The following is a 26,777-nucleotide window of genomic DNA, read 5'->3' as shown; positions in this document are numbered from 1 at the left end:
ATGGTTCTTCCTCAGGCAAGGTCCTCACCTCACCACACCTTGCCTGCCCTTCTCATTTAGCAGAGCTGAGATACCCATGTAGCTCCGGGGGGGAGCCCAGCAAAGCACATGGACTTTTGTGAATGAAGAGCAATAGGAAAGGATGACAAGCACTGGAGCCACCAGCAGACAGACTGCTTTTCCCACTGTGCCAATACAGACTTAGATTAATTTATTTACTGTCACAAATCAACTAAATACAATACTGGAACAAGCTAGAGCAAAGCTCCTTGGTGCGGTGGCATCCTGCTTGCATCCACTATAGTGAATTATGCTTGGGAGATGGAATGTATATTTTCCCCAAGCAAATATATAACATTGACATGTGCTAGATCTGTACAGCCAGAGTGCCATTTACAGCTTCCTCTAAGTGCTAAACACTGGGGACTTCCATACACAAACCTTATAAGCATGACTGTAAGGGAAGATCTTAGAGGAAAAAAAGGTTAAGATGCAAGACAGGACCAAGAAGAGTAAACTTCCTTCTCCCAGATAGTGGGCTGTTCTCCCAGTCTCCTCAAGAAGCTGCCACCCACCTGCCCTCGGACAGGGCTGGCTCATCTTCTATCCAGGATGCTCAGATCAATACCCAGGAATAGCACTGATCAATTTTTAAGAGGAATAACAGCCATCTCTCCCCCCCCCCCCCCCCCCCAGTAAACAGCTGCACACACATTATTTACAGTTGCTGCCAAACCTTTGAAAGATCACTAGGGACCACACTAATCAATTTTTATTTCTAATTAAACTGATGCCTGCAGTATGCTGGAGGAAACATGGGCAGAAGGGACTACCTTAAATGAAGATCTTTAGGAAGCAGCAGGGCAGGGATTTACACCAAGCAGTTGGTCTTTTGAGTAGGCCAACAAAGATGAAAGATGCAATCTGCCAGTCAGCCAAGACACCACTCCAACTTGGGACACCAAATCCTTCCCTCATTCATTTCTTCCTGCCCTTAGCCACCTTCACAGGCCTTCTGCTTTGAAAGTGAGGTCTCTGAGGACTTCGTAAGTGAGGTTAGGATTTAATGGACTGACTGGCACGTCTGTATCACTAATCACAGCCTCCACCGAATAACAACTCAAATTTCACTTTTATTGAATCTCCAGTTCCATTCCCTCCTGCCTTGAAGTCAGCAAAGGGGCTTCCTGGCCAGGGACACCCACCCTCTCTGGATGTCTTCACCTGCCTCATTAAAACATTCCTAGTCTTAATAGAGGGTTTGGGCCCTTTTATTACACCCATCACTTACTACCAACCATGCCTGGCCAGAGAGCTGGCCTCTGCAGGGTGGGTGTCTCCACCTCAAGTAGTCACCCCAGCTCCCCTTTACAGCCAAAGGGGGAAGCAGCCCCTGCAGACATGCTTCACGTGACTACACCAGGTACCTGGATTGGGGCAAAAGGAGATAAACCACTGATTTCCCTTCTGCAATGAGGAGTGGGGGCAGACAGGCAAAGTTGGGCAAACAAATCCCATCCTACAGCATCTTCTTTTGGAGCTTGCCAACAGGGAGAGCCTCCAACCATCTGCTTAAAATGAAGTGTTGGGGAAAAATAAAAAAGGAACCTGAGAAGTAAATGTTGCTGACAGTGAATGAAAACTGCCAGTGCTGTAGCTACATGCATCTGATGAGCTGAAAGGATGCTCGTGTGTGCAATGCCTCAAAACCTTGCACAAAAAAAACCAAAGATGGAAAGTGTTATCGGAGGGCTGGCAGAGGATTAGGGTCCAGCAGACAAGCTCAGACAGGCTGTCTGATGATGCTCAGTCAGATACAAGGACAACAACAAGGGTACATGAGAGCAAGGCCAAGGCAGTCCTGAGCAGTGAAGTAATGCCACAGCTGGGTAGCACACTGCAGCGGGGGTGAGCAATCCTCACACATTCCCATCTCCTTGCCTCTGACCTGAGCTATAACTGTGTTTCTCAACACTGGCTTAAGAATTTTACAATTCTTATTTGGGCAAGGAGGCACAAAAGGGTGGTCCATTTTAGAGGGCAGAATAACTAAATCATCACTTTCACAAAGTTAAACTTTATCAAGCTGTAACAAAGACTTCTAAAAGGTCCACCACCACCTTCCCATTGTGAGATAAAGCCAGCAGCTTGTATTTAAACTCTTGTGTACCTTCTTGCATTCCTCCCAGCCTTTGTGTCTTCTATTGCCTCATTTCTTCAAGTCCCAGCCTTGAAGCTCTTGAGAAAGCTAGATGGCCTCCTCTTTCTGGTCACAGTGTCAGTCGGGGGTTTGGGACACTGATAAAGATGACATAAGGGCTTAGCAGACAAGAAGCCATAAAAACGGGAAAACTGCCCAGAAGAGGTCCATAACAACTTTGAGAATAATGTGGAGTGAGTCACATTAGACACTTCAGCATCACCAGTGTCGAGAGCAGAAGACAGGTAAGCTTTCAAGTCCATTGGACTGCCAAGTACCTTGCATAAGTGCACAGGCGGAGCAGTGAGACCATCCAGCTGACAAATTGCTCAAGTCACAGCGGCCCTGGCCAGGCAAAGGCTTGATCCATGCAGTGGGGGCTGCTGTGCAGCAATGGCATCTCTGGTGCTCACCACAGAGATGGCAAATGCTACTGCAATGGGCTAGATAAGGAGACTCTGTGGACACTGAGGATTGAAACACCCACTGGAAGGCTAGACCAAGGTGGTGCCAGGGCACAAAAGCAACAAGTGTCCTGAGATCTACTTGAAACTCCAAGTGAAAAGAGACACGTTGCACTGCTCAGTCTCCCAAGCCAATTCAAAACAGCCTTAAACTGTTATTCCCTCTCTACACCCAAATCTTACTACCAGACATAAGCAGTTTACTGCAAATTAACTCTCACAGTGGGGAAAGACTGCTTCAAGGTTTTTTTTAGTGCTTAAATCTTGTTTCATTCCTCCCTCCCCAAAACAATCCTGAGAACTAAACAAGCTGTTGCTGAGCTGCTTCCAAGGATTTATTTTGAGTTTTGCAGCTTATTTCAGTACTCAGGTGCAAGCTCCTCTGTTTTGCTTGTTTGCAATGCAGTGATTTGTGCTGCTGGAAGCTGTATCCACTGCAGAGGCAGCACTTGGGAATAGTTTTGAGGTGCTTTACTATTCTCTTTCCTCTTGTTTTTTCAGAGGGATTTCTGGTGTTTTGGCCGAGACAGCCTACGCATATAAAGTAAAATGACTACGTCAAAAGGCTCCCTGGTGTAGGTGTTCAGATGGAAGTAAGTGGAGTTGGGGGCTCACAGAACAAATGCACCTACCTGACCTTGCATCCCTTCACCTTCTGAGTTCCTCTTTGCTCAAGAGTAGTGCACTTGCAAGAGCTCTCAATTCTCACTGGCAATCTTTCTCCTCCAGAAGCACTTTGGCATTCCTCCTCCAGACATCTTGGGATTTCCATCATAGCTCGCTGACAATAGCATTTTGCCTAGTGCAGCTTCTAGTCCTGGGCAAGAGGATCAGCACCAGCATTTCTGCTCATCTTCTTTCCTGTGGCCTCTTCCCCTTCTCCAGCACTGGTGTTTATCCTTCTTACGTAAACATTTGCAACATTCAAGCAAGCACTGTCATTCCTACAGGAATCCCACTGTGCGGTCAGGAATCCCACAGCGAGGTTTCCAGCAACAACTCCTCCTGCAGGCTGGGGAAATCCAGGACATCTCACAGCCCGAGCTGTAGCTCCAGTTTGGGCGGCGGTTGCATGCAGAGAGATAGGTAGGAGCAAAGGCATTTCAGTGTGCACAGGGGGTTAAAACAGAGATAGGTTTATGCTTGCTGTGTCCCTTGGGATAAAGATTGTGATGACAGCCATCACTGTTGCCAGAAAGAGGATTTCAGAATTGCCATCTGAAAGCTGGCTCTACCCACACAGGTAATGCAGTGCCCACACCAGCACTGCACCATTGGAATAAAGCTGGCAGAACACCTATGCTGCTCACAGAAGTGCTTTAACGTGACCAGTTTATAATCCACTATCAGTTATTGAGAGAGAGAAATGCAGCAGCCTCCTAGATGACTCAGTAGCCTAGGAAGCAGGGACAGACCTGCTCAGCTCTACATGTAATTTGCAAGATTGCAGCCTGAATAATGCAGTTCTTTAGATCTAAAATACTTACACCAGAAGACTAAGCTAAAAGCTCCTTGTTCCATACCATAGAGATTTGTATTCCACTGGGTTTACAGAAGTAGAAACTCATAATGTCCACATGTTTCTAGAGGAGGCAAAACAGAGGAGCCCTGGGCAAGCCCTCACCCTGCTCCCCAGGAGCGTCGCTTCCCCCACCCTGCTTCAGCTCCACACCTAACCACAAGCACTCAAAACTAATTTGAGAGCCTGTAACATTCAGGCAGTGGAAATGAGAGAGAAAAGGAGTTTTGCTAACATTAGAAAGAGCTGATAAAGCAGGCTCTCCTAGCTAGTTAGAGGAGCTTCTTGCAGCAGCTGGAATAATCCTGCATAACGGGACTTAGGGGTGAGATGGGGGAGAAACTGGAGAGGCATTTGCAGAAAACACCTAGGAAGCTTTAAACACTGAGGAGTGCAAGCCTTGTATATCTGGTCATGCATCTCTCATAGCAGCTTTGCAGGAACTGGAAGAGCAAGATGCTCGCTGCTAAAAACCATGATGAACTGATGGCAGACCACCCCAGCACCCTCTCCTCTCCTGCTCCTCCTGTCCACATGGATGGTAATGCAGCAGAGAACAAGGTACACTGCACTGCTTGCACAACTCTATTGCCCTCCATCTAATCACAGTGCAGCCAATAAATTTGCCACTGATGACAGTAAGATTACCCATACATCAGGCACGGCAGACAAGGAGACAGTCTTTCATTCAAGTGACAGCCAGCTTCTGCAAATGCAGGTGTCTGCAGGCAAGATTAACACACACATCCACGTGTAGGAGGAAAAAAAAAAAAAACCACACACACACCCCCCACCAATTCCTACTTCCAACCATGCAACACTTAAATGCTTCAGAAACTCTGTCCTCATGGAGTTCAGTTACTGTTGGGGTAGGCATTTCTTCAATACCTCTGATTTTGTACCAACTACGTGCAGCAGTTACTGCATCCTCCCAGGAAGAAACAAGTTGGCTTTTTTTCAAGGAAGGTATTTTTGTAAAGAAATATTTCCTCTCTCAGAAAAAAAAAAAAAAGCCACACAAAATAATCTTTGCTTTCTATTTGGTAATTAAAAAAATACTAAAAACCAAGTTCCTCACATAGAAATTAATTTTAAAAGGACCACTTCATTTCAACACGCAGCAGAATAGTACACACAAGTTTGGCTACCGAGATTTAGGATTAAGTGTTTTCCTGACAAGACAAATTGGTGGGGCCAAGAGGGGGAATGGGTCATTTACACCACCACAGATAGCACTATGGAAATAGTAAAATTTTGTATGACAATTTGTTTCACTTTGAAAAACAGCAGTAAAACAAACAACAGCCAAGGCAGGAGGAAAAATGCTAAGTTGCTCCCACAACTGGATTTGGGGCAGCAGATATGTTCCCAAATTAAAAGCTGTTGAGCTCTTGGCTTAAAAAAAAATAAAAAAACAAACAAAAACACACACACACACCACACACACCACACACACCACACACACCACACACACACCACACACACCACACACACCACACACACCACACACACCACACACACCACACACACCACACACACCACACACACCACACACACCACACACACCACACACACCACACACACCACACACACCACACACACCACACACACCACACACACCACACACACCACACACACCACCACACAGGCCACAACACAAAAAACAAACTGTTTAACTTCCAGGTTCAGATGACTCCTTGGTTCCTGTGGGACTGGAAACATGGGAAAGAGTCCCAGGATACCCAGAAAGGGTGACACAGGAGGCACAGATAGCTCAGGTCTAAATTTAAAACTTTAAGGGATAAATACAGTTTCAAGATAAATTACTAGATCAATACAATTTCAAGAATTTTCTTCACTTGATTGGTGCATTGTTGAGCAGCACAGAAGTGCTTTCTCCCTTCACCCCCCTTTTTGCTAAGTGAATACCAGGGAGAAAACAAGCAGCCCAAATTCACAGAGGACTAAGTGTAGCCGTCATGCATCCTCCATATCATTTACTCCTTGCTTTTCCTATAAAGTCGTGGGAATCCAAAAATATTCCTGAAGGTGTCTCAAGAGATCACCGAGCCCATGCTTTCCTCACCAATATTTTTGTGGCAGCTTACAACTTGGTGCCATCTTAAAAATGCAGCGAGCATATTCTCTTTTCCTTCAAAAGGTCATTAAAGAAAGGGTTGACTTTTACGAGACCCTCAACAGATACCAGGGGAATCTCACTCAATCTGTTTGTCCACAGTGACAAATCACTACGCAGGTAAGCCCAAGTACAGTTTTCCAGCCACTGCATAATAGCTTCATCCAGTCCATCCCTCCAGAGCTCATCTTCCCTAATTCTTCAAAAGAGGTTAAAGACATTAACATGAGAACAAGCTCACGCTGTGGGAGAACGTTTCTGGTAATTTATAATCCCAGTTTTGCTCCTAGTGAATTGGCCCATACTTAATATACAACCTTATCTGAGCACCTCCACAGCAGAGCTTCATAAAAACACTGAAAGATAACAATCGTAAAATTTTGAAAACATAAATTACAGACCCGTAACGGGAGGTTTAAGTCTCCAATTCACTTGGAAGAGAAGAGGAGCTATAAATTAGAAGAAATACAAGCTCCAGAAGAATACTTCTGTGCTAGATTTCACTTTATATACCCAGAATAAATTTCCATTTTAGACAGGAGGAGATCTGTTTACTTATTTCCCTGAAAAATGGATGCCACAGAACAGATCTATCTAGAGCCTGATATATTATTTCTTCACATGCTTTACATTCTTCTTGCCATCCAGCAATTAAAATTAACTCCAAGGCCAAGACATAAAACACCAACACACTAGAATTTGCCCCACAGCCTTTTTGCTAAGAGCACAGGTAACCACTTAGCAAGACATCTTGGCAAACAAATACAAGGATCCAGATTCCTTGGGATCATTTAGCTGAACCCTATTAAAAATCCCCTTCTCCATCTCTACCTGAACCTCTAAAGCCAAGGGCTACAAAGCCATAATTCTATGGCTCATGTAGAAATTAGTTGCCTTGAAATGCAAATAGTTTTAAAGCAACTAAATAGTTTAAACTGCCAATGTGTGGAAAGAAAAAGTCATTATTTTAGAGTGATCAGAGGTGTCTGAGGTGCTTCAGAGAGCACACAGAAAGGCACAATCCCTGTAGACCTTACAATCCAATTAAGTTAATTAACCATGTTATTTCCCTAGTTCCTGGTAACTCGTTAAATCAATGAACTAAGACTTAATAGCGAAGTACATAACTAGGAGCTTTATTGATCATATCTGCACACAACACTGACTGAACTCCCAAAGTCATGGCATGGCATAAAACCTATAAAAGATACCTCAGTAGCAGACTTTCACTTTATTATCCCAAAGCCCTGTGCAGGTACCAGAGATAGGAAAGAAGTGATCAAGAGGCAGGGACTAAATTTTAATAGCAAGAGAGCAAATAAGCATGTGCTCAATGTTAATCTACATTACAAGAAGAAAAAAAAATTCATTATAGTATTACTCAGGTTTAAAATCAAAATTTTACATTTGTTCATCACCTCTCACAAAGAAGGATCCCAGAGTATTTTGCAAATTAATAAGGAGCCCAGACTTGCAGTCACTCATTTTTCCACATCCTCTCCACACCTCCTGTGGCTACCTAAAGCCCAGAACAAGCAAGCAGCTCCTCAGCCCGGGCAGGGAGGAGCAGAGGGGACAGGTAGAAGTTTGCCAAGAAGAAAAGCTGCAGAGAATTTGCCTGCAGGATAATTCAGACATCCCCACACAAGGAGCTCTCTAATGGGAGAGGTGCTTTACACCAGCTCCAGCCCCGCTATCCATCACTGCTATGTCTCCTCAGCAAGGGCACGACATCCAAGACCAGCAGGTCAACAGAGAGACCACAGCCACCCCTAAACACAGGGCACGTATCCCTGATTTTGCCTCCCAGCCCAAAACTGTGTCAGCCTCTTTCCTTATTGCCAAGGACTCTTCAGTGCATCTTCTCTGCTTACAGCAGTGTAACCAGGCAGCCCTGTAATGCAGCATTGCCACGACCAGTAACTGGCCATAAGCTCTGTATTGAGTTTGCAAGGCCTCGGCACTGAGGCTCACCAGGCTTGCTCTGTCTGAGCTTTTCTTGACCTGCCCACAGCTTTGTTTTACTTGATTCAGCTGTGGCAGCAATTTCTCTAATTGACCAGGTATCTATGGCTTTGTTGTACATCTCTGTGTGGTACAACCATAGTTTTATATGGGCATTTGTAACAAGCAGTTATTCCATGAAGAGAGAGATATTTATGACCAACACAATGACAACAGAGCAGAGAAATAGTGCACTTGAGAAGCGGAGATATAGCATGTGGCAGAGGGGAACACCAGCACAGGATGGCAAGCTATGGGGGACAGTCTTGACACTGGAGATCCCACAGCTCTGAACAACTCACCCATGATTAGTTAAAGAAATGCACACCTGGAGCTGGACTAAACTGCTTGTAGGGATAATGAAGAGAACAAGTAGCATTCAGCATACATAAACTGTAACGTAACGTAGAGCTGCAGACTGATGAACAAAGGTGTGACAGTGTCTTAGCAAGCAAAAATGACCCCAAGCAGATCCTAACTGGAGAAGAAGAAACCATCAATATGAACATCATATTCCCCCCCATGAGTAACATGTATGTATAAAAATTTTAACTGCGTTATTACTCTTCCTTTTTCTGTAACAATTATAGCTGGACTAGTAAGGATTAGACTCCTACAATTTCAATTACACTCACAAAAAGTTGTTGTCTTTTTATATATAAAGGTGTGCTGCTTCCTCACCCGTAAAAAAAAAAAAAAACTGTGAGGGCAACAGCAGTCACACACAATGTAGAGCAATGGCAGGCACAAGGGAACCCCTTAATCCCCTTTCACCAGCTCTTGTCCAGGATGATCTATTACCAGCTCCTAATGACATTGAGAAGGTTGTTCATTTTCAAATAGGTCAGTGACTCATCATTTTAACTCACTTCGCTCTGCTAAAAAAATCAATGAGCTCCTGAAACAGTATTATCCTGGATAATCAGTGTTTTAACATCTCACTTACAGGGAAAGTAGACCCCAGAGGTCCCTTTCAATGCTGGGTCACCACAGTTGGCCAGGAAGATGGACTTACTCTCTTGGTGGGAAGCAACCACCTCCTGGGAAGAGGACGCCTTTCCACAAAGGAGTTTTTGTGGATGTTGGGCAGATCTGTGTCTGTCTTCTCTTGCAGTGAAATGGGAATATCATACACTAGAAGAGAGCTGCACTGCCTAATAAACCCGTCCAGCCACAGCACAGTCCAAACCACCTCCATTCTCTTGCTTACTTGGCTGCATAAATGAGTTTACCTACTCCCCCTACCCATCCCCAAATTGTTCTTTTCCACTCTACTTCAAGCTCCTACGCATGAAAGAGGGAAATATCTCCAAAAAAAAAAAAATCTCTTCAAAGAGCCCTGCCCCTTTACTCACGTAACATTCCCCAAAACACCATCAGCAACACTCTCCTCTCACAGCACAGATCAAAGTAGTTGTGTTTTATGATAGGGTCTATTTCACCTCCTACTTGCAAGCCTGACTAACTCACTGTGTCGAAACTTTTTAAGGGTTTAACAGCTTGCCAGTGGCTAACCAACCCGGCTGGTTAGCAGCAGGCTGAGGAGGTGACAGGTAGATGGGAAACAGGACTCGCACACCAACTGTCACATCAGCTCAGAGCAGTGGTTCATCGTGGGAAATCTGCTGGGCTCCACTGGGACACTCTGGACAAGGAAAGCTGCAGATGGGGAAGAAGTAGGGTTTGCAGTGGGGCACAGTGTCCAGAGATGAGTTTGCAAAGCTGGGGGCTCTCACAACTCTAGGGTATTTTCCTGGCTTTCACTTCCTCGGTGTTGAGGTTTAACAGGTCAAATGCTGGACTACCCCACTGTACAGGGGCACAGCCAATAATGATATTACATTGTACTATTATACACAGGAGCTATGAAAAGCCTCTAGAGCCAATTCACCCGAGGTAGATTCACATAAAAACCTGCACATGTTCATGTACAGAGGGAATTCCTCAGCTGTTTTGAAACACTGCAGAGGCAGCCATCACCACCTGCCCCTGTAATGCAAGGGCTGCTTTGTCAGTGGTTTTCCTTTACACCCTGCTGAAAAGATCTCCCACTTCTACACAGGGGCTTTGACAGCGTGCCCATCATGCCAAGACCCGAACACAAGGGATCTCCCTGCAGTGTAATTCAACGCTGCTCTCCCTGCACACTGCTGAACGGCACCTCCAGCCTATAGCCAGCTGCTTAAGAGCTGGATTTCTGTAAGAAACTCACAGCTGTGGAGGGAGATAACAGGGAAACAAGCCCCCTTGCTCCACACTCCTCCAGCTCCCATCCCTTGCTCCCACCTCCACGCTCTCCACCACTGCACTGAAATCAAGCACCAACGTTGCAGCTTGCAATTAAACATCATGGCATGATTTTGCAGGAGAGAAAAGCAGCACAGAAAAATGGCACCCTGAGGACTTTAAGCGCACTAGATAAGTCAGTGGCAAGGCAATGAAGGGTGAATGGGAATCAGCATCCCCATGCCCTGCCGGGAAGCCCCGCAGAGAGGGGAACAGCTGCTTCAAGCAACAGTCAGGGAAGCAGATGGGTGGCAGAGAATGGCGCTCCCTGCCCAAAAGCCACACTCCCTCTTAATTATTCAGAGGCAGAAACTGGATGGCATTCATTGCATCGTTGCCTGTCACTGAATTACGCCCGGGCAGTACGGGACCCTTGGCAAGGGGCTGCCCCAAAATCCAGGGGTAGTGCCGGCTGCCAGAGCAGCATGGGGTTCATCACGGAGCAAGCCTGGTTCTGCGAGCTGGAGGCACACGGCTGCTGCACAGCCCATCCCCAGGCGAGGACACGTTACGGCCAGCTAGCCTCACCTTACAGCAAGCCTTAGAGAAACCGAGCATCACAGCCTGGTTTGCATATTTTTTGCCTTCTGATCCCCAGCCCACTTTCTAACAAGCCCCTGTGTAAGCATAGTGACAGTGAAGGAATTATAATAAAGTAGGACAGGATATGCCAAAAAGCCAATTACAATGGCTATTCCAAAAAAACAACCCAGGAGCCATCCCTACACACAGCCAAACACCCTTGGCAGGCGGTGGGGGAGGAAAAGCAGAATAAATACAATTAAACCAGCAAGACAGACAGCTCAGCTTTGCGTTACATTTGAAATGCAGTCTCTAGAGGCTGAGGAAGCAGCATGACTGACTAGGGTGACTTTTGAAATTCCTCAAAGGCAGGTTGCCTAGATGTGCAGCCAGACCCAGGCTGACAGAAACGCTGCTAACAGCACCTAATTTGCTAGAGGATTATCACTTGATGTAACGGATGGAAACTACATTAGATAGCTGGTAAACTTGCAACACAGATCATTACTGTAGAGGGAAATTTTTTACCCACTTGAACAGAACTTTTTGTTCTGCCCAGCTGTGTGCTGCCATAGATTTGCAACCCTGTGCCAGAAAGACATTTTCTACCACATTTTGGTCATTTTTCCAAATATTTGGCACAGTTGGCATAATACTGAGTATGAAGATGTTAAGCAGAGAAAGATGGCCATGAAGTTACACTCAATAACTGCACTTTCATATCTGTTTCAATCTGAGCATCAAAACCTTTTAGAGTGTAGTCATTATCCATGTTCTGCAGACGTGAAGACTGGGGCACGCAGAGGTTTGCAGACTGGTTTTCTGAGTGGCACAGAACTCCTCAGTCCCATTAATTTCATCTGGCAGAGAAAGTTCCCCACCACTCTGAGAAACTAAATGATAATTTCATTTTGCTTAAAGCCCTACACTCAGTCAGGAACTAGGCACAGTACCAAAAGCCCTGTGGCTCAATCCCCAATACTAACCAACTAATTAATAAGTGCCAGCCACACTGGAATTGCTATAGTTAACCCTGGACTACATCCTGATCTGTTGGGGAACACGGCAGCTATTTAACGCAACCAGGTGCTACTGCACAAGGTGTTTGGATGAGATGTAAAGACAGACACAAAGCCCATTAAACATGCTGGACTAGAAAAATATGGCCAGTAAATTGGAGCATGCTCACAGCACCAATATCTCATCTAAACTCATACCATGGGATTTGCGGCATACCTGAACTTTGCTTTTGTTTGAAGTGACCTAGAGGCAGCGCACCAGCCCCATCTGGGGAAAGAGCCCAAACCTGTTATCTGCAGCTACCTTCCAACCCACCGAGAAGGAACCTCCATGACTTGTGGCTTCTGTGTTAAAGACCAATTTAAGCCAGTTATTCAAAAGCTGTTTGCAAATGTTATTTAAAAAAAAAAAAAAAGGCAGGAACATCAAGTTATTTCTTTCATCCTCATTCACTCTCCAGCAACTTGTATTGATTTCTGCAGTGCAGAGTTAAAGCAACTCTTGTCTTTCATCTCCTCCAGTGCTGCTAACAGCTCTGCCACTGGTCATTCGCTCACTTTTCCTGGGACTGAGCATTAGCTTTAAGATTTGTTCCTCCACTCCCCATTCCCTCTTATTGGTCTAGAAAGATTTCCTTATTAAGGGAAAAAGAAAAACCAAACTCATGCAGCTTAAAGGGCCTCAGCCATTAACAGGAATAACGAGGCAAATGAGAGCATCGACAGTTGCAGTGACAGTATCCACAAGACCACATCATCTCTGGATACCAAGGTACAGAAGAGGCAAGGAGCTGTTGATTATGTCCAAATCCTACATATAAGGTGTGCAGGTCAGCCACATACCAGCTCGGAGCAGCTGTGTCCTTCACCAAGCACACATCAGAGTTGCTCTTCTCCTGGGACCTGGAGGGGTGCATCCTGCAGGAACAAGACCTCACAGCATGCTGGCCACAAGAGATTTTTTTTCACTGAAGACTGCCAGCCAAATAGACCACATATCTTCCCAGCTTGAAGGGGAAAACCAGAGATGGAACAACCGTGAAGAGATGATGCTCCCAAGTGGGAAGACGACTGAGGCACAGCACTGCTCCCTGTCTCGCACAGATCTACCTGCCCTCCCATCACAAAAGGGAGGTTCATGAGGGTTTTTTTATGGACATGACTGCATGTACAATAAGGAGACTGACTGCCTCCTATTCCAAGATTAAAGCAAGCAAAAGAGCATTTAATCTAGAAACAAAATATTCATTCCCAGTAGCGCCCTTTGTTCAGGATTAACACATAGCCCTGAGACAAGCTGCTACGAGAATTTACTAACTCATCCTCCCAGCTCTTCGCTAAGTTCATCCTACTGTGACAGCCCCAGTGAATTTCCCCTGACTTCCAGTAGTAAAAAGCAATAGATCTGGGCAAGATGGTTTTAATGAGGGAGCTCCCACTCCTAGAAACATCATCATTTCTTGGAACACACACAGAAAAGACTGAACCTGCATCAGGAAAGCACACTGGTACCAAGTAAGAGAAGAGCAGCTTAGGATCGCTATTTCTGTAAAACTGTTACACTGCCTGACAGTTTGCCTTTTCTCTTATCTTTCTTCTTGTTCTTCTGCATCTCATTTGTTGCTAAATCTTCAAGGCCTCTGCTGCAAGGGGATGCAAATAAAGACAAGCCCTCCCGTCCTGTCCCATCCCACCCCCCATGAGTCTACGCACTGCTTCTGTGGTGACTGCTCTTGTCAAACTGGGACCAAAGGTAAGACGGGGCCCTCTGTGCCCAGACACTGTAGGATCACCTAAACATTGCCCCGAGAACAGAGAGAAAAAGATTTATTTTTTTTTAAATATAAGACAGGAGAAAAAATTCCAGAGGCCAATCTCAGCTCCATCCCACAGGGCCCAAGTGAGATCTCTCAAGCTTAACATAATCCTTGCCTCTAGTAGCAGCTCCCTTCTTGGGCAGTTTGAGGCAATACTCAAATGTGAGCCAGGACCTTTATTTCTCTGCATAGATGAATGAAGTGTCACCAAGATGACTAACAGCATCACATGTACAAGAAAAGGTGACAACACCTATAATCCAAATAAATACTCAGACTAGCCTCTGACTCCGGCAACAAAGCAGCAGCCAAGGTTACTATATCTGCTAAAACGAAAGCTCTGTAATGCCTTGTTCACAGTGGAAATGAAGTTGTTAAGCAAAAAAGTGTGTTACTTCATAGACAACTTGAAGAGTGTAGAATTGAATTTATTTTGCAGCCTCAGCAAGAAGTTTCTACTCATCAAGACACAGCAGTTTAGCTGGCAGGGTCACTGACACCTCTACTTAAATACACAGATAAGACATGGATCTAACCACATCTTAATGCATAGCATTTCGTCGATCTCAAACAGCACATGGTAGCCCCCTTCTCCTTAAACACAGAGTGGTCTTGATGCAAAATACCTGAAACTGTCACAGGAAAACATGTTTGATTGAACTAATTTCCCAGTAGAAAGCAGCTCTCCCAATGCTATCAGTGGAATCAGCAAATTTTGCGGGAGCCAGAAAAGAGTTCTGGCTCAAAAACAAAAGCCAGTAATTGCTAGATGCCAAGTTCATCTAACATTAATGAGGGGGAAAGTCAGTAACAGGGAAATCACCATAATTGTAAAATTTGTTTTAGTTATTTGAATTCCTTCATCTTCCAAAGACAAAGGGGGGAGGAAATGGGAGAAAATAAAAAAGATAATTCATTCTCTTGACAAAACAAAAGGGCTAAAAAAACCCAATCCTACTTGAATTTTAAATGGAAAGCTTCATTACTTTTCCTCTCAATGGAAGGAATCCATGGGAAGATCAAGTATAAGTGGACAAAACGCAGACCCTTCCAAGAGGGGATGTTTTATCCCAGTGTGTGGTTCACCCAGGCCAAGCACTGAAGAGAAGCTATCATTTCCAACAGAGGCCATCAGCATGGGCTTTATTTTCCAGATCAAATGCTGTCCATGCTCCAATCCCAGTTACACCAGTGTCAATCCACAGTAGCTATACTCGTTTCAGGAACACAAACAGACATTTACATGGTGCAACTGCATTTGGGCAAACACATGCATGCAGGAACAGTTCCCATACATGTGGGGTCATCACCAACATTCACTGGAGCAGGAGATGCGTGGCTCCTCTGGGAAAAAGAGATCATTGCAGGAAAAACACAACAAGATCTCAACTTGCTGTAGACATTACACAAGCCTTTCAGGCACAGATCACTGCTCTGAACTTCAAGGGTTAGGACTGGCTTTTAAAAGAGGTGGCTCCATTTATGTGATTGTGCTGGGTTTGCTTGGGGTAGGGTTAATTTTCTTCATAGTAGCTGGTATGGGGCTATCGTTTTGGATTTGTGCTGGAAACAGTGTTGATAATGCAGGGATGTTTTCATTGCTTGCTGAGCAGGGCTTACACAGAGTCAAGGCCGTTTCTGCTTCTCACCCACCCACCAGCGAGTAGGCTGGGGGTGCACGAGAAGCGGGAGGGGACACAGCCGGGACAGCTGACCCCAACTGCCCAAAGGGATATTCCATGCCATAGGACATCATGCTCAGTGCATAAAGCTGGGGGAAGAAAGAAGGAAGGGGAGGATGTTCAGAGTGATGGCGTTTGTCTTCCCAGGTAACGGTTGCACGTGATGGAGCCCTGCTTTCCTGGAGATGGCTGAACACCTGCCTGCCGATGGGAAGTGGTGAATGAATTCCTTGTTTTGCTTTGCTTGCGTGTGCGGCTTTTGCTTTCCCTATTAAACTGTCTTTATCTCAACCCACAAGTTCTCACTTTTACTGTTCTGATTCTCTCCCCCATCCCACTGGGGGGGGAGTGAGCGAGCGGCTGCGTGGTGCTTAGTTGCCAGCTGGGGTTAAACCATGACAGTGATGCAGAGCTCCAAAAACACCCAATTCACTGTCTTAGTGCTCATCTACAAAGCGATAATTTCAATAGAGCTATACCCTGATAATTATTCTACTATATTTACACCTCTGTAAATTTACTTCTGTTTCAAAATAAGTAACTTTATTCCACTATAATGAAGTCAAATAATTAACAAAATAGTCATTTTTATTCTAAAATGGGACACCCATAGGAAGGCTTACACAGTTTTAACCACAAAAAGATATAATCTGGCATAGAGCACACGCCCTGGTGGAGGACCCTCCTTTGGCTATTCACCCAGCAAGGGTCTGGCTGTGGGCATAACTAAGCAGTTCCCCTGCACTTGTGTCTACTTAGAAGAGACAAATAGCAAACAAAAAAAAAAAAAAGGCAGAGCAAATCAGCTGCCTCTTAGACTTGCCACACATGTCAGTTTAACCTGAGCAATCTTCATCTCAGTGCAACCCAGAGCATGAGAAGACCTCTGGGTCAGCAGCTGCAATCACAGCTCAAGACTGGAGCAGTTTCAAAGATCACGTCCATTTCCTGGGAACTGCCCACGTGTTTTTTCCACTACGCTTGGCATCAGCCCATAGCAACACCAACAGGTTTGGCGAACAACACGCGTGGCATGAATCCAGACAGATCTGGCAATTGTTCTCACTCTGAAATTTTCCTGGCTACCACAATTCATGGTTTCCATCAAGGTCTTCAGCTTCCTGAAAGGTTCCCCCCACACTTTCCAACCTTGGCACCTCTAAAGGGAGAGCATGCCAAACCACTGCAGCTGATGCATTTGCTCAGCACTTAGTGTCATCACTCAATATTGCCAATAAAATCTCCTTTGCAAGATGCCCTACATAGTACAACAGCTTAAGCAAGAGCACACAGAACTGCACGATGTCCGTACAGTTTCATACGGCCAAATTCTGTGAATATAGGATTGCATTCAGGTTGTAAAGTCTGGCAGACCACTTCATAAAGCAAAACAATGATCAATCTCTGTCTTTAATCCAATTCCAACAAGGCTTTGAAGTCATTCTGTAAAATCCTTGTGGCTTCATCCCCAAGTTGTTCAGGACTTCTCAATCAGAGCTAAATTTTACGATTGCTGAAGTACAGGATCAAAAGCAGCAGCCCAAACTCAGCGCAGCATGACAGCGTGACAGCCAGCGAAGAGGGGAGCAGGCAAGCACAGTGCTCGGGTGCTGCTATTACTCCCTCACTCAATGGGTGCCAAATCAACATCAACATACTAATGAACGAAAAAGACCCCATCAAAGTCTAGCAGGATTTGTTCTGGCTGTCCCATCAGTTTGATGAATGAACATTATCCCTTAAGCATTACCACCATAGCCTTCAAGCAATCCTAATTCCCCACCACACTTCACTGGAGGGTCAGAACCTCTATTTTTACATTTTGTTTAAAAGCAGTGGCCTGTATAATGAGTATTACCAACAAACAGCAGCCCATAAATTCCTGAGCGCTGCGTGTGCAAGTCCTCAGCTCTGACAAAGCTTGGATGCACCGTAAAGTAAGAGTATCACATGCAGGAATATATTAATACGCTGCATTCAGCAGACAGACATAACAGCCCTTCAACCACAGAGCAATTCAATTGCATACTATTTAAGTGACAGCTATCCAGTTGAATTTCTTTACTGAAAATTAAGTGCCAGTACAATAAATGATGACATTGTAGGTTTGGACACAAGGACTCTGTAAGGCAACATATTAAAACTGAACAGACTCAACCTGGCACTGAAAGATGGTCCTAAGATGACTTGATAAATACAAAACCCTCCTTTCTGAATGACTGAATTATTTCTGACGTGGCAAGCAGAGGAGCAAACACTTAATTTTAAGCAGCAGAATAGTTCAAATTATTTCAAGTTATGCACACCACACAGTTTGCAAGATCAAAATGTTTATGGGTAAGTGAACAAAAGACAATTCGCATTATTTTTAACAGTTACTCTATTTTAGTTATTCTACACATCACGTGCATATTACAAACAACATGGAACTCAGTGAAAGATCTTCTAATTTTCTGCTAATCATGCAAAACCAGCAAATTTCCATCTTATTGGGATGTTTCTCCTTGATGTGTGTGATTAAGCAAAGAAGAATCCCATTTCCAGTCATAATCATAGTTTCACAGCTATGGAGCAAAACATCCCAGTATACTGTTCTGAGGACAGAATAAAAAGCTGATGTTTATAGCCCAGCTGTTATAAACCCCCTCAACACAGACTGCTGTGATATTTTTACCTTCCCATTATAAAAAATTTAAATAGCTCTGCCAAAACCATGAAAAACCACCCCCCACTAAATTTTCCCCAGGGTCCCACTCCTGCCAAATTGCACCTGCAGCAAGATAAGGCAGGCCAGAAAGGCAGATCTTGCAACGGGTTTTTACTTGGTTGCCCTCATCCTGCAAATCAACCTGTACCACGAAGGACTTCCCTTTCCCCACGCACCACAGGACACCTCTGCCCACAGCTGCACAGCCGCAAAATGCCCCTATACGCTCCTACAGCTGTTTCCAAGGTAACCAGCATGGAGCCATATACAAGGGAAGGAAGCAAACAGCAGCAACGCCATCCTGCAATATTGTCACTTTTTGGAGCAGGTCTGAGTTGCCCCTTTCCCCACCCTCCTTTCCAGCTGCCCCGTGATTCATGCAAGGGGTGGGTAACTCGCTTCACATTTTATAATCCCACTACAGAAGACTTTCTTAAGGTTTGGGGTTTGTTGTTGTTTTTTTTTTTTTTTTTTACTAAGGCATCATATTGGAGTTTTAAGGTGAGAGTCAAATTTTCTGGTCTTACTGAAGGAAGACCATCTCGGGGAGGAAGGGGAATTATATCAACAACCTAAATTTATACTCAAACCCTGTATTCCCTCCCAGTAGAGGCAGAAAAATGTCTCAGGTTTAGCAAAGGGAGTCTGCCCACTACTGTGACCGATGTTATACAAGTCATACACATCCAGATAACACTTATTTTTATCAGTTAGGATAAAAGCATCTCCACTGCTCTGTCTGCAGATACAGTTTATCCTTTCTAAGCATCCAGTTTCCACATCCACTCAGATGTGCCAAAATCCCCAGAGACTTTCCCACCTGCCCACATACATTCATGCTCCCAAAGCAGAAATTAGCCTTTGCTTCTTTTGCTACTGAAAGCCTGGGAGCAGCAAGGATACAGTCTAAATCCTGCAGTCCTCACATAAAGGACAGCAGCACGAGGGGGAAAATCGGGATGGGAAAGGGCCTGGCATAGCCCACTAGTTCTCTCCACTGCCCCGAGAGATGACCAGCTATCAGGGAGGTAAATCAGCATGAGATCTGGCCGCATACTCCATACAGAGCTGTATGTATGCACAGCGATGGACAGAACTGCCAGGCTGTATGCTCTAGCCTCTGCTCCCAGGTCCGAGACGACCACACAGTTACGCAGAGAAAAGCAAATCAGCCCCCAACTTGGGAGTAACAGGGCTGTTATCAGTACAGGCTAGAGGGAACACATTTTACACCAAGAATTTCCAAGCCATTAACTTAAATTCTTTTTTTCCTGCATGAAACAGAATAAGGAGTAGCATGTCCCATGTACAACCCTCTTGTGGCGGGAAACAACAATACATTACGGAATACAGCATTTCTGCACGCTGGTCAGGAGTCACCCCCATCCCCCAAGAGACAGAAGTTTTAAGGCAAAACATGCATAAGGAAACTCACTGTGTGTGGTGTTTTGAAATGGCAATCATACTTCAGCACAGTTCATGTATATCTTTCAGTTCCCTACGTGACTTACCACGGCTGACCTTTTGAGTACCAACTGTGATTAATGATGCTTCCAACCCAGCACTGAATGGCTGCAAATTGCAAGGGATGCTCATCACATTAATATTCAGTAACCAAACTATACCACTCTTCTAATCACAACTGTGCTCCTGCTAAACGCCAGGACATTTCCTTTGGAAACTTGAGTACTGCAGTCCGCAGAGGAAGTTAACACGCTGATGGGCCACAGCACATGTGCCTGGGGGAGAAGCTCCCCAGCTTGGATATCTGAAACAAAAACTACCACATCTGCATAGCCATGGAGATGCCAACAAGGCAGGCATAACTTGTTTTGAGTAAGGAAAGCCAGGAGTCAGTATTTCTTCATAGACTGGTTGGAGGTTGGTTTGCAAAAACAAAATCTGAACAGAACCCTGCAAAGATTTCCTGGCAGCGTTATACATGACATGATGTGAAACCTTCTCTAGCATCCAGTTAAATCCCATACCATACCTGTTAACACTGCAGTGCTACAAAAACATTACCAAATACCTCCTCTGCTACCCCTGCAGAGTTATATGCTGTAATACAACCATCAAACTGGTCACATCGGGGAAAGGGGAAGGAAGTTCCCTACAAACTCAGCACATTGTTTAGCAGGCATATACCTCCTCCTCTACACAGCACATCAGCTCGAGCCTTCAAGATTTATTCCTCCAGATAAGCCATTCTGTGACTAACTAAATGGCAACTTCTGAAGACCGACTACTCTTGACCACCCGTGGAAATAAATGCAATGTCACTAGGGAAAATGCCCAACGTACTTGAAGGGATGCACACCAGTCACAGACTCACTGCAGCGCTGGGACTGAAGTCAGAGGGAGGGAAGATGAGGAGGAAAGGCATTACATAGATCCCAGAGACAAGAGCCAGTACATACACATGAAGTCATAGATAAAGTAACCTGGCAAACATGCTAACCCAGTACAGCTGTACATCAAGAGCTTGCTGCTGTAAGTGGTTTATAAGGCCCCTAAAGCCATCCCTGGTCCAGCAGTGCAAGAGCATCCCTGTCAGCTGCAGCAGGGCTGCGTTACAAAGCACTGCACCATAACAGGGCTGAACTCACACCGACAAGTCTCAGTGTGTTGATGGGGATTGATTTACTCTTCTACAGAACAAGGTTTTTAATAGCTCTGTCTCAGGCAGCTGGAGTCTCTGAGTGGGAGCCATGGTCCCAGAGGGGTCCAACATCAGAAATAGATTGTGTTCTCCCAAAGCAGTGGGAGCAAGGAAGCAGCATCAGAAAGACTCAGCAGCTTAACAACTCTGTCCTGACACCTTGCAGGGCATCTAACAGCACAATTTCTCTCCATGCTTATTAACCAGCAGGACCAGAGAATTCCCTGATTTTTCCATTACCCACACCAAATGATGCAACAGTGCCGCTTCAGATATTTGGTAAGCCTGCTTACCAGTGCACAATCTAGAGAGGCAGGCAGGGGAAGGGATGCAAAAGAAAAACCCGCTGTTAACCGCCTGCACCAAAGCAGCTGAGGTTAATAAGACACACGTTCCTGCTTACTTCTGCCCATCCCAGATCAGCTCCTCCACCTGAGTCTTATGAGAGCACACGAGAACTGCACTTCATTTCAGAGACATAAACTTTCCCCACCACTCTCATGCCTGTTCATCTATAAACCCAGGAGCCGGAGTGCAAGGTTTAAACCTCCTTTATGTTTTGCCACCTTGTGGATGTCTCCTCCCGACTTTTATGAGCTGCAGGTCCAGCATTTATTTACCACGCTCTTCAGCATGTAAACAAAATAATTCACAGTCACTGTGAGCAACAGTAAGCAGCACAATAGGAATCAGATTACCGCGACACGTCCTCTGTGCAATTCGCAAACCCTTTAATCCCCAGTTGGAGTTGGGCACTGGAAAAAATTACCAGCTGAAAACAGCAGCACCAGTAGCTTTAGAAAGTTAGAGCTCAGATGCTGCAAGCCCTTCTAAATATCCAGAAAGGACCGTGCAGCCACCTCTCGCTGAGGCTTGCCCCCACCGCTAAAATAAAATAAAAAAAAAAAAAAAGCAGAGACCAAGCAAGCCCGGGGATGGAAGGACAGATTTGCTGCAGCAAAGTTTCCCGGCACGAAGAGCATCCCCTCTCCAGCCCCTTCATTCGCGGAGCTCCATGCCAGCAGAGGCTTGCCCCCCTCCCAGAGAGACCCCCGCCAAAAAAAAAAAAAACCAAGGAAAAGACGAGGTGGAGGGTAAATCCGAGCATCGCCAGCCCTCCTTTCCCCCCGGCCGCGCTCACCGTCCTCTTGCATCCGCTGCAGGCACAGGGCGAGGCTCTTCCTCCAGCCCGGCATCGCGGCCGGGCAGCGCTGCCGCCCCCGGGGCGGCGGTAACGGCTCTAGGGGCCCGGGGGGGCCGGCGGGAGCGGCGCTGCCGAGCGCGGCCGGGCTCCCCGGCGCTTTATTGCCGGGCGGTGCATGCGGCGGCGGCGGCGGCGGCGGGGCCGGGCGGGGGGAGCGGCGCTGCCCGCCCCCGCCTGCGCACAGCCCCGCGGGGCGCAGCGCCGGGCCCCCGCCCGCCCCGCCCTGCCAGCCGCGGGTGGTGGGAGTCAGCCAAAACCGGGGCCGGGGGCGCGTTTAAGAAAAAAAACTACGTCTATATGTATTATGTATTTTCCCCTGGTGGGGTCTGCTTAGACAGTATGGGCCCCGCCCGCTGTCAAGCACCGGGCTCTGACCCATACCGGCCTTTCTGCGGGTCCCAAATCGCTAGCTGATGTTGAACGAATACACGCACGGGGAAGGTATGGAAAACACGCTGTTCGTGTTCTGCGTTCCCTTTACAGCTTTAACCCGGCGCCTCTTCCGGTAAGGAGCGGCAGCTGGCTGGCAGTCCTAACACAGGTGTGCTCCCTCCTGCCTGTTTTTATTCTGAAGTTGGGTTCTCTGGTAAATAAAGTTGCACAACAGTCAGGCTGATCTGTTTCATCCTGTTCGTGACCACTTGCAAGCAGCTGAAGTGTAGGGAGGGACTTAAAAGCATCTTTGTCATTTCTTAATATTCCAGAGGTTTCGGTGCTTTTACACGGACACAAAGGAGATGTTTATTGCGTATGCCAGGGTATTCGTGTTTTTAATTTCCTGGGGGCAACATATCTCTGCAATGACTAGCAGCTTTTTTTGTTCTTCATTAGGCCTTTTATTAGCTGGCTGGTAGGTCTCACTCTCCATCTCTGCTTCCCTTTGTGAGAGTGATAATATTATGTGCAACATCTGCTATAATCTAAAATATTATGGACCAAGCTCTCCTTGGGATAGCATGAGCTAATTCCAGTTTCAGAAGGCTAGCATCTGACACCACCTGGACTGGACAGGGCAGCTACAATACCAAAGGAACACATCCATCTAGATGCATCCATATGGACTTCAGTTTAATGTTCAGACCAGCTTTTCTGTCCCTACCTGAATGAAAAGCAGTTGTCATAGAACAGCCGAGCAGCCTGCTAAGGGGCAGCAGCCTCACCCTCCGTGCTCTGCCCACAGCTCACGTTTGACAAGCATTTGCCATTTCAGGCGCTGGCAGCCAGGTTTACAGGGCAGCCAAGTGTGACATGGCATATGCCAAGCTGGGCAGTGGGAATCTGGAAACCTCACCATTGCCTGGTGAAAACTGAAGTGGCTCAACCCAAAGGCACTTGGGAGAGAGTCTGCTTGAAACAACCTGCTGCAGCTCTGTGCACATCGAGGGAGAAAACCGGTTTCTGCAGAAAGGGGCTGAAAGCAGAGACCTACCAAAGTCCACGACTTTGGGGGAGTCTGAAGGGATGAGGATCCTAACTGAAGTACTTGAGTTAAACTAGCTAAATATTTTTTATTCCCCTCTCACAGGTTCTTGAAGAGCAATGTGGGAGCTGGGCTGGAGAGGATCTGTTTTGAAGTTACTATCAGTAGTGTCTTTTCCCAGTGAGTTAAGCTGGGATAATCATAAACCTATGAGAACAGCCCTCTTCATTTAAGCATAAGAGTTTGCAACACTGCAGAGGGCAGACAGTGGCATGCAATGCCTGAGAACTGCATGAGAGGTTCCCATCACAGCAAAGAAGAACCACGCTGTACAGGCTGACTCCCTTCCATATTTCTAACCAGGGAGTTACCCATCAGTTTAAAGGACAGTGATTGGAGTGATGGCACCTGAAGGCTTATTCCAGCCAGCTGGAGCAATCACTTCTAAGAGAGATTTCCGGAGGACTATGAGCAGCAGGAGCACTGCTATAGCTCAGACCCTGCCTATCCCCCACTAGCAGCACAGAAAAATTCACAGAAACAAAAAGATGGTTTTGCCCATATTTACCATCAGAGTAGAAACATAAGTAGGGATTGACTCCCCACCCAGCTACAGCTTCTTAAAGAGCTCCTTTCTTTACGCTAAATATGGCACATTTCTGCAGCTTGCTCCTCAGGGGAAAACACAGCCCTCCACAATTTCATTGCAAATGTACTTGGTACCTTTGGGACTGGCAACAAATCACAACTCCATAGCTGGATTTGATCAGGGCACATCACACTAACTTATAGGAAGTTGGTGATATGCACCAAATATTCTAGCTGACAGCAAAACTCGGGAGCTTTTTAGAGAAGGACTAATCTGAAGCCAGCATACGTTGTGGTGGAAGGAGACAATGCTTGTTCAATAGTTAAAGCCCAGCACACGGAGACAAGCGCTGTTGTACTGTACGACTGACTCAACCATCCACACAGGCAAATCACCTACCCTTTCTGTGCCTTATTTTCCTCAGCTGTAATTTATAATTGCTTGGTGATATTCAGGTTCTGGGTATTAGAAAAGGATTCCCAGAAAAGCGATCATTATTGATCTAACATTGCTCTCAGGAAAAGTAATGAGAGTCTGAGGAAAACATGACATAGGAAGGGGCTTTTAAAAGTAAGGTCAAATCAACACTTTTTGTACCTAAAAGCTCATCTGTTTTTGCCATTTACACTGGCTGATCTCATAAAAGACTCTATCCCTTAAATCTCTTTAGACCATCAACAGTCCTACATTTAAAGGACATTGGTGCCACAGAAATAATCAAACATGCAAATAGTAAGCACATTACTAGCTGAAAATGTAGCTCAGGGCTTTTAACAATTGAATTTGACACATACATTATTGTAGAAAGAGCGAAAGCTAGTGTGGTGAGATTTTCTCAAGCGCTCCGCGTTAGCCTGACTTCAGTACTCACATGGGAAACTGTGTTAGAGAAAACAAAACATAGCTAAAAATACTGGTAGTAAATTCATAAGCAGAACCAATATAAGACAGATGCTATGGTACATCTTTGGAGGGGAGTCATGGAGGAATATTTCAAGCAGCAGAAATTCCATAGGAAACCTCAGAAGTGAATATCCATGTCCCTGAGCAACGTCTACTCTGTCCGTATGACTGAAATGTCCAGCTGTAGGATTTTAGGCACCACGGTGACATGGATACTGCCACAACTTCAGAAAGTGCTGCTGTCCTCCCACCCAGCTGCGCCATTCTGCAGAAATGGCTGTCTAACCAAATTTGTGAGGCAGAGATTCCTCTTTGGCCACATGCCCTGGGACAGGGCGACCTGTTTTGATCAACTGGTGACTTAACCGTACCCTGTGCATTGACTGTTTCACCAGCTGGTGGTCCTTGCCCCGCTGAGGAACACACACCGAGGACAGCATGACTGAAGTCCCAGCTGCTTGTGAGTTGTGCAAAAGGTAAGGTCTCTGCCCTGCAGTGCCTGCAGCCAAAACAGGCAGCACGGCTCAGAATAAAAAGCAAGTTTTCCTTGCATGTGTTTTGGGCTGTCTCTCTAGGGCTGGAGGGATGAAGGTAGGTATTGATTTACAGGTTTGCTCTTAACAGGTTTGTAGGGAACATAGCCTCTGTAACCCTAGGTAGCTTCAAGCTCTGCACCTCCCTCCCAGCAGCTTTCTTTGGCATATGAGAGGAGGGAGTTGGGTCCACTGTGCTTTAAATACCACTATAGCTGTAAGAAGAAAAGGTGAAAACACCAAGTTTTCCAATCTCAGGAGCTGGCTACTGAGCAAAGGTTCAGGTCTGTCACCAAGCATGCAAACCAGGCTTTTCAAGTCAGATGGATCTCACGCTCTCCTGCACACTGTATGGACAGGAGGCTCCCAAGTACAAATCCCATTTTCCTGCAAGGGTTAAGAGAGAATGTCCAGACGCTTTAGCTTCCATTTTGTCCTTGATCTGTATGCCTCCAGACATCTCTAGCAAATTCTCCTGTCATGTGCTCGCTCACCTTGAAGGTCACTCACTTCATCAGCCCACAATGAGAATAAGCTGACTCCCTGCAACCAGAAAAGTTAGTGAAATGAGACAATCTTCACTTTCAGTCCCAAACCAAGTGATTTAAGAGTTCCCCATTTCTGAGTCAGTGAGGATCTGGCACTTGGGAGACCCTTAAGAGTGGTGTTCTGTCCTCCCACCATTCCCAGCAGTTTGAGTGAAGATGTACCACTAGTCAGGGGGCACCCCACAAGGCCACACTGTTTCAGCAGTGATCTGGAGGCATCATGAAACCCCCTGGGGAAATACAGAGGACTGTGGGCTTTCCCCTCCCATATTGACCTACTGCTACTGCCTGGCAGCATTCAATAGTCAAGATGAAACTAGAAATTACTTTGGCCTATGTAATCCTGCACAAAGGAAGTTTATTTAGGTATCTAGAATAATCTCTTCCTTTGTCTCTCCCCCTCCTGGACCTAATTAAGTAAAAGATAAATTTTCTTTCTCTACCAAGGCTGGGCTACTTTGCTGAATGTTGAAGTAGTGCACCCTGTATCCTTGCAACTGTACGTGGGGCAGGCAGGGCACTATGGGCAACGTATTTCCATCCCACCATGACATGTAAATA

At 45.8% G+C, this 26,777-nt stretch overlaps 1 protein-coding gene across 1 annotated transcript in view; it reads right to left on the bottom strand.

Annotated features, from left to right (window-relative positions):
- GRIP2 (glutamate receptor interacting protein 2) overlaps positions 1-22,205 on the bottom strand; it is a 293,481-nt gene extending 271,276 nt beyond the window's left edge. Inside the window, exon 1 of the mRNA XM_050904726.1 lies at positions 22,161-22,205. Within this exon, the coding sequence (XP_050760683.1) occupies positions 22,161-22,173 (13 nt within the window). The 5' untranslated portion in view covers positions 22,174-22,205. The remainder of the gene's footprint in view (positions 1-22,160) is intronic.
- Positions 22,206-26,777: the final 4,572 nt, after the last annotated feature.

The sequence above is a fragment of the Gymnogyps californianus genome, chromosome 13 (assembly GCF_018139145.2).
Source record: "Gymnogyps californianus isolate 813 chromosome 13, ASM1813914v2, whole genome shotgun sequence".
Taxonomy (NCBI): Eukaryota; Metazoa; Chordata; class Aves; order Accipitriformes; family Cathartidae; genus Gymnogyps; species Gymnogyps californianus.
Note: the sequence above shows the minus strand (reverse complement) of the source record. Positions and strands in the feature narration are given on the sequence as shown.